The sequence below is a fragment of the Pelodiscus sinensis genome, chromosome 17, assembly GCF_049634645.1.
Source record: "Pelodiscus sinensis isolate JC-2024 chromosome 17, ASM4963464v1, whole genome shotgun sequence".
NCBI lineage: Eukaryota > Metazoa > Chordata > Testudines > Trionychidae > Pelodiscus > Pelodiscus sinensis.
This window is the reverse complement of record NC_134727.1, coordinates 5137731-5150539: the sequence shown is the minus strand read 5'-3', so window position 1 is coordinate 5150539 and position 12809 is coordinate 5137731. Positions and strand designations below refer to the sequence as shown.

The following is a 12809-nucleotide window of genomic DNA, read 5'->3' as shown; positions in this document are numbered from 1 at the left end:
CTAGCGGGGTAGTGTAGACATACCCTATAGTAGTTATTACCCGTTTTCATGATTTTTTCCCCCTCCTTATAAGAAACTAAAACTTTCTAACTCTTCCCTTCCCATTTCCTTATGCTTCCCTGTTTTCTGCTATTCCTTCTTGGGAGTCTCCCCCAACTCCCACCTTCCCCGGACTATGCGGGGATTCCCGTAGCTCAAGAGGTAGTGGGTTAGGCTTTACTCATATGAAACAGTCTTGGTGCATCTGCTGCCTCAGTGAGGACCATGTCACAGTACTGCACTCTCTGCATTAACTCAACAACCCAGAACCACGAACTCAGATTGAAACTTCTCATGGAGAGTTCTCTACAGCCAGCTTTGGACCCCAGCCCTGATACTTCTCTGTACAGCTCTCATACTCGACTTGGTTATCAGCTGACTCCCACTTTCTGCAGCCATTCAGAAGGAAATCCTCTTTTTCATGCTTAGATGGGAAGAAACTGGTCCCTTCCAAGGAACCACATCAGAGAATGCCAGTAGACTCAACATCATCAGGAGTTAGCTCCCATGACTGTCTGTGTACCTAAATGGATAGGACCACAGGTGAACAGTGCTGTTTCTTGGGACCGAGAAACACAGTGAAGGAACTGTCAAAACAATACCTTCAGTTGCTCAGCCATATGGCAGCAGAAAGTGGGTCGCACATGTACTGTCTCCGGGTGTGGCTACACACAATGTAAATATCTCACCAACACAGTCTTCATAAACTCCTATCCATGTCTATTTAAGATCCAGTACTTACTACATTGGTGGACAAAAGTCCAAAACATATGTATATGTCCATTTTCTCCAATTAGCACTTTTCCTGATTCTGGCAACTGACCCCTCCTTAATCAGTAGGAGGGTAACTCCTTCAGATCCACATGGCGCAGGGACAGTGCCAACCCATATTAACTTTGTAGAGCAGTGAGCAATTCACAATATATGCTTGCATTTCCTACCGCTAATAATCAGACACCAGAAAGACAATATTTTACATCAACTGACAGGGTGGACGATTCTCACAAGACTTCCAGGTGGAAAAGGAACTGAGGGCAGTTAGATCATGATTTGGAAGTACAGTAGATATAAGAGTCCTTCAGTGCATATTTATCTGCTGGGGATTTCCACATAGATTTCTTTACCACACCAGAGAACCCAAAATGCCTTTAGTTTTGCTCCTGGGCAGGTCTAGGCCATAGGTCTCTGGAAGATGCCTTCTTCATTACACGGGATGCTCTAATACTCTCTGCTTTTCCACCCACCTTTTCTTCTTTTGTTCATACTACTCCACAGTATGTAGATGGAATGAGTCCAAATCATCTTCAGAGCCCCAACATGATTGTGACAAATTTTGCAAATACAGTAAGTCGTGTCATGTCTGCTCCTACAACATAAGAGAACCTCTTTTACTGAATCTGAACATGTCATTTTTGAATTCTGAAACCATGAAAGAGCCATACCTTCAGATGAGCAAGTCATTGATTGGAATCAAGAACTCAGCCTGCAACCTATGAGAAGATGTGTGGAGCCAGTTGTAGAGTGATCAGGGAACATACCATCATGCGTAAGAGATACGACATGATTCACTGTACTTAATTGCAAAAGTGGGAAAGATTCTAATCCCAGTACATGGCCAATCATGTCTCAATGATTAATGTCTTGTAACCACTCATTCTAGATTATATCCTAGATCTTAAAAGATCAGGCCTACCTACAAGCTCCATTCATATGCACTTAGCCAATATCCCAGCATTCCGCCCCAAGATAAAGACTGTTTCATATTCACCCACCTGCTCATGAAAAGATTCCTTAAAGGCCTTTTGAACCTCACATGTGACATCCCACCCAACGTTAGGATTCCAACCTTGTTTTGTACCATATCGCCAGACCACTATATTTGAGTTCATGGCAATGTGCACCTGCATTCATCCTTCCATGAAAACTGCATTTTTTGTAGACTTTGTGTTGATTTGAGTAGTTGTAGAAGGGGCTTTCATGTCATACTTCCATATAGAATTTTGCACAAGGACAAGGTCATGTTACACAGGCATCCAAAATTCCTACTCAAGGTCCATCCTCCTTCCCAACCCGTTCACCCGTTCACCCTCCTTGTTTCTTTTCAAGGCCACATACCCACCAACAAGAAGTGATGCTATTACTCAACTTGGGCATTAGGCAAGCATTAGCCTTTTACTTTGGTAGAACTAAATCCTTGAGATAATTGCCATACTTATTCTTCTCAATTGCAGAATGATCAAAGGGAGTGTCTGTAGCCAAACATCATCTTTCTAAGTGGAGCTCACAGTGCATACATCTTTGTTATCAATTCCACAACCAGCTACTTCCACCTGGAGCTCGAGTGCATTCCACTAGCTCTCTCTCCATCTCAGTTGTCTTTCTCAACAATGTGGCAATCACTGCATTTGCAAAGCAACCACCTAGGCATCCACAAACACTTTTAGCCAACATTGTTCAGTTGTCCGTGATGCAGCATCAGATGCTCTTCTAGGATTCATTGGCGTTTCCTCTATATTGGACACCATTCCACAACCCCAGCCTTCCATCTAGGGTCATTACTCTACAGTCACCTACAGGCAAGTACACTACTTGAAGAAGAAAAGAGGTGCTCCTCTACTGTCCTCCACCTCCCCTGCTTCAATCTCAAATACAAGCTTTGTAGTAGAAAAGGAACCAAGGGCAGTTAGATTACAAAGTGATCTATAGATATGTCACCCACGGCGCAAGACAGGAAGGAGTATATGTGAGGCCAGTGGGCACTACTACCAAAGATCTCTGATCCCTTGCACCTATAATGCAGAATCAAGAGGAGACACATCTCAAAGTATTTCAGATCGTTCACAGAGTGAATAACCTTCTCTTTGGCAGTTAATATAAGGAATGGAAGTGGTCTTATCATGGGATATATCGAGCAATCTGAATAACAATTGATGCAGCAGCCCTGGGAATAACCCTTCCAAATGAGAGGAAGACGAAAGACAGGTCAGGCAGGAAAGATTTCCTTTTTTAATTTTACAATTCTTTTCTTTTTTTTTTTTTAGGCCCTTTCCTGTTTAGTTCAGTTTGCTTCTACTAGAAGATCTTTATTTAGCAATCCAGAACGTGCCAAGTATCTTGGTAATCTAATCAAAGGAGTGAAAAGAATCCTTGAAAATCCTCAGGTATTTGTTAAAGTTCTTTGCAAATGTTAAACTTATTTCTGTGCTCCATCGTAACCTTGTTGCCTCTCTTCATCTCTCAGGACTAAGGCTACATTTTAGTTATATGTATTTTTAGTAAAAGTCATGGATAATGTCACAGGCAGTAAACAAAAAGGCACAGTCTGTGGCCTGTCCATGACTTGTAGTATATACCCCTAACTAAATATGGACCGGGGCAGCCTTGGGTGCTCTGAGTGGGGTTCGGTCTGGGGCACCCTGCAGGAGATGGTTCAGGACCTCCGCTGGTGCTAGCAGAAGGCCTGGTAGTGGCACCCAGCCTGGGACCCCTTCTAGTGTAGGGTCAGGGTAATTGGTGACATGTGGCCTGGGACCCCTGCTGGGGCGGGGGGGGGAGGTGCTGGCAGATTACCTACCTGGTTCTGCGCAGCTCCCCAGAAGTGGCTGGCATGTCCCCACAACCTCCTCTGTGCGCTGTCTTCACTGCAAGCTGTGGCTCCGCAGCTCCTATCGGCTGGGAACTGCATCTACTGGGAGCTGAGGGGGCAAAGCTCGTGGTGGCGGCAGCATGCAGAGGGGCCGCCTTCGCCTTACCTCTTCCGCCTTAGGAGCTGCAGGGAAATGCAGGCCGCTTCTGGGAAGTCCCTTGATGTAAGCACCACCCTGCACTCCAATTACCTGACCCAGCCCTGTGCCCCATGCTATGCCTAAGCTGCCCAGCAGCCACCAGTGCAGCTGGCCCAGGGGCTGCCTGTTTTGCTGGGACAGCCTGGGCCAGCTGCACTGACCATTGCAGAAGCCACGGAGGTCACAGAAAGTCACAGAGTCTGTAACCTGTGTGACAGTCACGTAGCCATTCACATGACCATCCTCAAGAGGACTTCTTTCCACGCTTCCCCTCCTTTCTTAACCAGAGATCATGTTAGGACACTGTTCATAGGAAATAAGCTATGCACAGCAAAGTAATCATTTGTTAAATTGAGAGTGTTTGAAGTGATCATATATCATTTTCTTGGCCATGTAGGAATGGCAATATGTGGTTTAACTGGGCCACATCTTTTAGTCTCACAATGTATAGGGAAATAGCTGGTCATAAAGTGTACAGTGCTGGTCATCATTCTTTCCTTAATTGTTTCCATTTATTTGGGATGGTTGCCATAAGCCCTTTTCTTTCCCAGCCTGGTCTCAGCCAGCCTATTGTTGGATCCCATTGTCTGCCCCTAATGTGTATGTTAAGGAGGACTGACAAAGCAAAGGGGATTATCTTCCTGCTATGCCAGACATTAGAAGCCCCAACCTCCCTTTCTTCAGCTTCCTTTAAAGAATACCTCTCCCTAAATCATCTCCCAACTCCTGTTTATCCCTTCCATAACGAGAACCAGCACTGGACACTTCCCACACCTGCTGCTTACTTAGTTGGGACATCTTGATGGAGCCACCTTACGTTTCTCATTGGCTGACCTGCTGTAGGGAAGACTAAAACATCCCACCCCACAGCTGATCATGAAACCTGGTTCTGCTCTGTGGGAAGATGTGTGTTGCTAATCAGGGATTGAGAGAGATCAAGAGAATTGTTTCTGCAATTCAGGGATATAAATACCCTGCTCCTGCCCCGGTACGTAGGGTAGATCAGTGGCCATCCCTTATCTAGCCACTTCTGTCCCCCTCTTCATCTCTGTTATCTCCCAAATAGAGTAGGGACCCTTAAGGGAGTCCTGTCCTCCTATTTTTCTGTTGCCAAAAGAATTACTGCATTCAGTTGCTGTGAGCATATTACGTTAATCTAATAATTTTTTAAAACTTTGTTTCTTGTGTAATTTTAGGGTTTATCTGATCCAGGTAATTACCATGAGTTCTGTCGTTTTTTGGCTCGATTAAAAACAAACTACCAGTTGGGAGAATTAGTAATGGTGAAGGATTACTCAGAGGTTATCAGATTGATAGCCAATTTCACTATTACTAGCCTACAGGTAAGGATATTTACAACCTTGAATCCTTGACAGATGTGGATTTAGTTTTTTGTTTTGGGGGTTGGGTTAGTATTCAGTTGCTGTTGTTTTACTTGAAAATGTATAGTGTTCCAAGTTTGCCAGTAATGTGACTTAATAAACTCTTCAGCCCTGGGCATGCATCTTCCTGTGTGTTTGTGCTAAAGTATTTAGTACAGCGGGGGCCAAAGTTACTGATCCTCCGGGATGTGTATAACAATCTTCAGAAGTTCAAGAGCCCGCAGGAGGCATTTACTGGGGCTCGGGGCTTCAGTCCTCCAAGTGGAGGAGTCTTGGGGCTTCAGCTCTAGTCCTGCTGAAGCTGCAACTCAGCAGCTGCATCTGTGGGCCTGAAACCCTGAGACTCCCCTCTCCACTAGGCAGAAGCCAGAGGTGATGTGTCGTAGGGGGCACATGTGGTCGTGTCCCCCACTGGATTTTTGCCAGGGTTTGCTGGCTCCACTTGATCACATGATTAGGCCGTGATGCTGCTGGGGCCAGCAAGCTGGGAGTTTTGGCCCCGATGAGAGGTAGAGGAGCTAACACAGAGGCCCTTTCCTGTAGCTCCCAGTTCTTTGCTGCTGCCTTTTCACAAGGTAGCTACTAGGGGGTCTGCTGAGGGTGAGAGTAGAGTGGGGGAACCATTAAATTGTGACCCCTGCACTCAGCAGAGCCCGTTGTCTCTGTGCGAAGCTCCCTCCCGCTCCTAGTTTGCTAGACAAAGAACTGTCAGGGTGGGAGGGAAGGAAAAGAGGGCGGGGCTCCAGGAGCTGCACTTTAACTGTAAAAGAGCTAGATGTGGTTCGCAAGTTGTTTTTTGACTACCTCAGTCTGGTATAATTCATTGGCGCCTCAATTCTGATTGGGGGTGTTGAGCATTTCCTCAACATAAATTATACTAATAGTAAAGACAAAATTTGTATGTTTGTAAATTTTCACGCTGGGGTAAGATATGCCCTAGTTAAAATTGCATTTGTTTCTTTGTAGCACTGGGAGTTTGCTCCAAACAGCGTTCACTATCTGCTGACTCTGTGGCAGAGAATGGTAGCATCAGTACCTTTTGTGAAATCAACAGAACCACACCTTTTAGATACATATGCACCAGAGATCACAAAAGCATATATTACTTCTAGACTGGAATCTGTTCCTGTAGTAATAAGGTAAACCTTCTTCAGTATGAATAGAACTTTGCAGTTTTAGAGCACTGATTAGCTGGCATTTTGTTCTTTCTGTTGTACTTTTGTTTTGAAATCAGTACAACTTAATGGCCTTGATAATCACATCAGTTACATTAACTAATATTCACTGATGTTAGTCGCTGCTGTGTTACACTATTCTGAGATCAGAATTTGGTCCATTGTCTTAAAATCAAAAATGAAACTTGAGTTCAAGTTGATTTTTCCCCCCAAGACCTCCTTATTTTAGAATAAGATCCTTGCCAGTTATTATCTAGTATCTCAAATATATTTTATATTGAGCCTCTTCAGTAATTTATGCCATCAGAGCAGTGGCTTCCTAGCAAGGTGTTTCCTAGGATCTCTCCATACATCAGAAAAAGAAGGCAGAAAGGATGTGAGTAACACAAGATGAGGTAGCATAATTCTTTTCAAGTGTGGTTCTTCTCTGAAAAATGTCTGTAAAGAAGACTCTTTTTACTCACCCAAATGCTCCCTGTTGCATTCAAAGTTGTAGTCAATCATTTTAGTACCAAAAAAAAAAAAAGCTACAAGCTGCATATTCTACACAGGGGCAATACAAGTTAGAGTGAGCTGGATTCTATTCCAATTCATGTATCATCAAAAGAATTGCTAACTAGGTTCCACTTCCAGAATTTCTCTTGTTGTTGATGTGTATATACTGTAAGGAAGCCAGTTTTATTTTCAAGGCTTTGCAGTTAGGCAAAAGTAACTGATACATGCAAAAATGGAATGCCACATTTCTTTCTCTATAGTCACTTTTCAGAGAATATACTTTAAAAAATTGAAAATAAGGGTTGGTTATCATATTTCTGTTTTAAATGCCATGACAAATTGGTTAATTAAATTCAAATCTATGCTGATTGTGTATTATTTTTGTTTGCAGTAAGTGTGTAAGTGAACACTTCCATCATTTGCTATATAGATTTATGCTTATTGTCCCAAGCAGTAATTTCTATTTATTAATTTGACATTGTATAGCCAAAATCCCTTTTATATTTTAGACAAATTTTACCATACAATCACTTCAAATAAAACACCCACAGAAAAAGCGTGTTTTGAATAACTAAAAATGTTTAGGACTATGTAGCACTTTAAAGACTAACAAGATGGTTTATTAGATGATGAGCTTTCGTGGGCCAGACCCATCTTGTTAGTCTTTAAAGTGCTACATAGTCCTGTATTTTGTTTCAGCTACACCAGACTAACACGGCTACATTTCTATCACTATTAAAAATGTTTAATCCTTCTTTAGGGACCTCTGTGTATTAAGCTGTGAAACTGTATAAAAGCTTTGTCTCCTGAGGAGTTTAGTAGTGCTCTCGTGCTAGTTTGCTGACATCATGTCAGTCTATACGAGGAAGAGCATTACCGTAGCCATCTCAGTTGCTTTGTTGCAAGACCTAAGTGGAGTTACTTCTCAGGTCCGTTGACCCTATGCTTTTATAGTGAGTTCAGTCTGTCATATTAAAATTAGTGTAGTTGGGGCCACTTGCCTTGGATTATTGCCTAGGCTAAACCCCATATAGAGTTGTAAAGCTGTGCCACCTTCTCAGCCATCTTTGCAGAGATAGTTGCACGTTTGGTGTCTACTGTGCATGAGACAGGTTCATAGTCTCCCAGGGTACAGCTTGCTGCACTGTCTCTTATTAGTTGAGGAGGAACAGATCATTAATATTTCAGGTGCAGTTGGATTCCTTAGACCTTCCTAGCATTCCTTTGGGAGTTTGGAGGTCCATCTTTTTGCTGAGATCTTCCGTAAGAAGATCTGAGATGCATTTTATTGCCCCTGCTTTAGTGCCCCCCTCATTGACAGGCCTCCAGTTCTTCCTGAGGCAAATGGGCTGAGCCTCTTGGTTGGTGCTGTCAGGTGTTTCATGCTCCATGCAATTGGGCTGTTCTGGCACTGCAATCTTTTGGCACCAAAAATTTCCTTGGTGTCCTTTCAGTCAGCACTGGTCAACATCACTGTGGAGAGTCAGGTTTTCAGGTCTCTTTGTGACCCTGCTCAAGAGAAGAGAAAGGAAAGGACAAGAAAGCATTCTGGTCTGTGAAAGGAGCCTAAGGAGAAAAATAAAAAAGATATTTGTTTTTGGTCTCCTCTACTGATGAATGTCTGCTATGGAGACTGCTTACTTGTTTTGACGTTACTCTTGGCAAACCCACTAGCTGTACATCTAACAGCGGGGGAGAACATACAAGCAGACACCCTCAGCAGGAAACAACCAACATGAATGGTCCCTAAACCAGTCGCTGGTATCCTCATTCTTCTTCAGGTACAGTCAACCATAAATTGACTTATTTCAGCCAAGTGTCATTTACTGCACCAATGCTCACGGAGATAAAAAATCTTCATCTGATGAATTGTTGCTCTTAGCCTTCCCTCCACTTCCCTTGGTACTCAGTCATAAGGAAAATCAGAGAGGACAGAGCCAATGTCATACTTCTAGCCCAAATGTGGCATCAGTATTGGCCCACTTCTCTGTCCAGGTGGAGTTTTTTTTCATTTATAGCCTCTGCACCCATTGTGGTATTCCATAAAGAAGCCATTTTGACATCTCAGCCCATCTTTCTACCTATGATTGTGTCAAATTTTAATCTGTCATATTACATCTCTCCTCCTGTTTTGTTTCTCAGATCCCAGGCTACCCAGAGAGCTCTTGCTTTTATGGCTTAGATGTTGAGCATTGATACTCCTTAGTCAAATCAACAGCCTCTCTTGGTTTAAAGATGAATTTTGTTAGGGCCAGAGCTGCCTCTTTATCTGTCCGAGACTGCTATTGTAAAGCCTTACGATGTTGCAGCATGGAGCTATGCTAGTATTTTTGTTAAGTATTGTTCATTGGTCTTGGCATTGTGATCTAATGCTCAGTTTTGTAAGGCATCGTCATAGGCCATTTTTGCCTAGAATGCTTTGTCCACCATCCTTTAATGGGGCCACTGTTTGCTACTGTCTCATCCATGGAAATGCATAGAGGCCCTTTTAAGAAAAAAGCAGGATTATTTACTAGTAACAATTGTGCTTCGAGAGTTACTTCTATGCATTCTCATTGCCCACCTGCCTTTCCTCTCTGTCTCTGAGTTTTTTGTATTTCAGGACTTTGTGGGCTGGTGAGAAGGGACAGAGGTGGTTGAGGCATGTATGCACCTTTATATAGATTAAGCCAATGATGGCTTTCCCACATGAGAGTGATACTGGACTGACCAGAAGACATGGCTAAGTTACACAGTCCTGTATCTTATGGTTGCCATCTCTCCCAACCACTTGCAGCAATAGTGTCTGGTCCATTCAGTCTGGGAGAGCTGGCAACCCTCTGAGTGTGGCTTGATGCTAGAGATGCTAGTTACCACAGGTGTGAATGCACAGAGGCAACTCTTAAAGGATTATAGTTACTTGTAAGTAACTCCTCTTTTGTGTGTATTGCAGAGATGGTTTGGAAGATCCTCTGGATGATACAGCTACTGTATTTCAGCAGCTGGAGCAACTCTGCACAGTCAGCAGGTGTGAATATGAAAAGACCTGTGCACTTCTTGTACAGTTGTTTGACCAAAATGCGCAAAACTACCAAAAGCTATTGCACTCTTCTAGTAGGAATCCTCTAGAAATCACAGTCCAAGAAGGTTAGTATTTATTTCTTTTGTGATTAAGACTGCATTCTTCTCTGCTATGTGGGCTTGGAATGGTGCAAAAATATTGTCTGTGTATATGAGGGAAGTGTAGTCAGGTGGCCTGAGTGCATGTCTGGGAAGTGGGAGTTGTGGAGTTCTAATATTACTTCTACTTCACTTAAGTCAGTTTGGCCCAAATTTTCAAAAGCTGCCTCCCGTTTGGAGTGCCTCAGATTTTGGTTCACACATTTAAAACCCCAAGGCTTGACTTTCAGAGATGACGAACATCCACCCTTCAATTAGAAGGCAGTGGGAGCTGCAAGAACTCATTACTCCTGAAAAAACATTTCTCAAGTTGGGTACCAGAAAATGGAAGGACCCAAAACTGACATTCACTTTTGAAAAAGTAGGCCTTTTCTGATTTGGCTGTCCCAGCTATAAAATGGACACACTAATTATATATACGTTCCTTTCCTAGTTTTGTGAGGATTAATTACTACTAGTATTGGAAAAGCATCTAGCTGTAAAGCATTAATGTATGTAAATTGTGCAATATTCTGTCCTTATTTAATTTCATTACATAGATTAATTTTTCCTAGCTATGCCATGTTTAACTTGACTATGTAAGTGACTAATTCTGTCCTAATGTAGCTGTTTTTTCCCCTTTCACAGATAGATTTTGGATCTTGAAAATGCGGTGTTCAGTGTGGGCAGCCATTTTATTGTTCTAGCTTATGTAATGCACATGGTCTGACTCTTTCTCTTACTTACATTCACTATATACACCTGTCACTTTTTCCTTTTGTGGTGCATTGGAAAACTTGTACTAATAGGCATTTTTCTGTTGTCCAGCTGCAGTCTGTACTTCACTGCTGTTGTTGGATTCTTCTTGCTTAGCGTCAAAGGAAAATGGTCAGTTACATTAACTCAGGAGTGTTAGGCCTGAATTGGAAATAAGAGAAAGTTGTTTGCAGTTTAATTCTGTATTGCCCCTTGCAGAAAAATTCAGTTTCTTTTCTGCAAACTAACCACTTCTGTTCATGCCGAATAATAAATGTTATGTCCCTAGTTATACATCAGTTTTAGATGTTTAATGGCTTTTAATGTTACAAAACAAGTTAATATTATATTAAGATCTCATTTTATTATATTGTCTTGCTCTCACTATCGATGGTGATGCGGTCATAGTTTACTAAAACAATAATCCCCAAGAAATGGGTCATTAACAGTAGTTAACGATTACTTGTGATCTATGGTAATGACTGATTTCTTGGGGATTATTGCTATTATAAACCATAATTACAGATTATTACAGCAATAATTATTTTGCCAAAGAAAAAAGTGTAGTCTAGCTAAGCAGCTGCAAAAGCAAGTGCCCTGAATGTTTCATATAGTGGAAGTAGTGAAGCACAGGGAAAACTATTATGGTAAACTGGTTATGTGTTAGGACTTGAGATCTTGTTTTCCACAAATGAGAACAAGGAGAAATTATCATCAGAAAAATAGCATTTGCTTAAATCTCAGCTATTTCCATAACTCAGAGTAAGTAGCTCTATGTTTTAATACAAGATATTGACCAGGGTTTTTGGTTCAAAATAGTGGCACTGCCCTTTGAACTGTGCAGCTATAAAAAGCAGCTGCTGTTTGCTGCAGTCATTTGAAATGGCCCCTCTTTATTAGATGGCTTTAGTGTTTCAAGTCACTGGAGCACCTGCTGTTGATTTGGTCATTTCAAGCTATGCATTCTTTGGTAGTGCTGCTTTTAGTTGGGTAATCCCTGCACCATTTTAAATTGGCTGCTATTTATTGTGTAATTGTGGAATATTTTGTGCCTGGGTGGGATTTTGTTTTTGACAGTGGTGTCTTTTATATATGACAGGTTTCTTGCGAAGCACAAATCTAGTAAGTTACGGGGTTGGTTTCAGCACTCTCTGGAATCCTGTTTAATAGTAACAATTAATTATTATAATAGAATATGTATGGTCAAATGTAAATGTTAACTAATGAATTCTCAAACACTGCTGTGAAATAGGTAGGTATTCTTCCTTTTTAAAAAGAATAAAATGAGAGAGAGAAAAATTGAGACCAAATTTTCAAAAGTATTCAACAATTTATGGTGGCCTCAGGTCTTCGAGGAGTGTCCCCGTGGGTCCTCCACCTTAGGTGTGCCAGTGCCGCTGCACCCATGGTCGGCAGACTTCTAATAGCAGTGACCTCTGGTTGGCTGTGCATGTGGCACTGGCACGTGACAGTAAGAACGTTCATCCCGCACGCACAGCCAACCGCCTCCTCGGTTCTTCTCTGACCACCGCCGGCTTCAGTCGCAGAAGAGCAGTTGCCCTAGTTCACCTCAGCCTTTAAACTCCTGTTAGATGTTTGTAGTTAGGTTAAGTTGAACTGTAAATAGATTAGATTAGCATTCTTTACCTTTTCTTAAAAAAAAAAAAAAAAAAAAGAAGAAGAAAGGGGAAGAGTGAGACCTCCCCTGCACTTTACAGAAGCTGCAGCCTTTCAAAGCCGAAAGGGGCATCACCCACAACTAGATCTTCTGGGGGTGCCCAGGATAAGGGGCTAAACTACATCCCAAGCGCCAGAGACCAGGACAGGGCTCAAACACCCAGAAAGAGATTCCGCTACTTGGTGGCATCAGACATACCACCAAAGAAACACAGCAAGCCTGCCTCTGCACCTACAAATACCAAGGTGATGGAGAAGTAGGCGGGGAAGGGAACCGGCGCTCAGAAAAGCCGGGACCCCAAGGAGAAGGTGTGACCTTCCCCCTCAAGATGCCCAGGAGCGAAAACAAAAAGCTCCAAGCT

The 12809-nt window shown here is 42.5% G+C and overlaps 1 protein-coding gene across 2 annotated transcripts in view; it reads left to right on the top strand.

The window, feature by feature from the left end:
* RANBP17 (RAN binding protein 17) overlaps positions 1–12809 on the top strand; it is a 235346-nt gene that overhangs the window by 34366 nt on the left and 188171 nt on the right. For both annotated transcript variants that reach the window (XM_025181074.2, XM_075900151.1), the window contains 4 exons: positions 3081–3200; positions 5021–5167; positions 6173–6345; positions 9809–10002. In XM_025181074.2, the coding sequence (XP_025036859.1) occupies positions 3081–3200; positions 5021–5167; positions 6173–6345; positions 9809–10002 (634 nt within the window). The remainder of the gene's footprint in view (positions 1–3080; positions 3201–5020; positions 5168–6172; positions 6346–9808; positions 10003–12809) is intronic.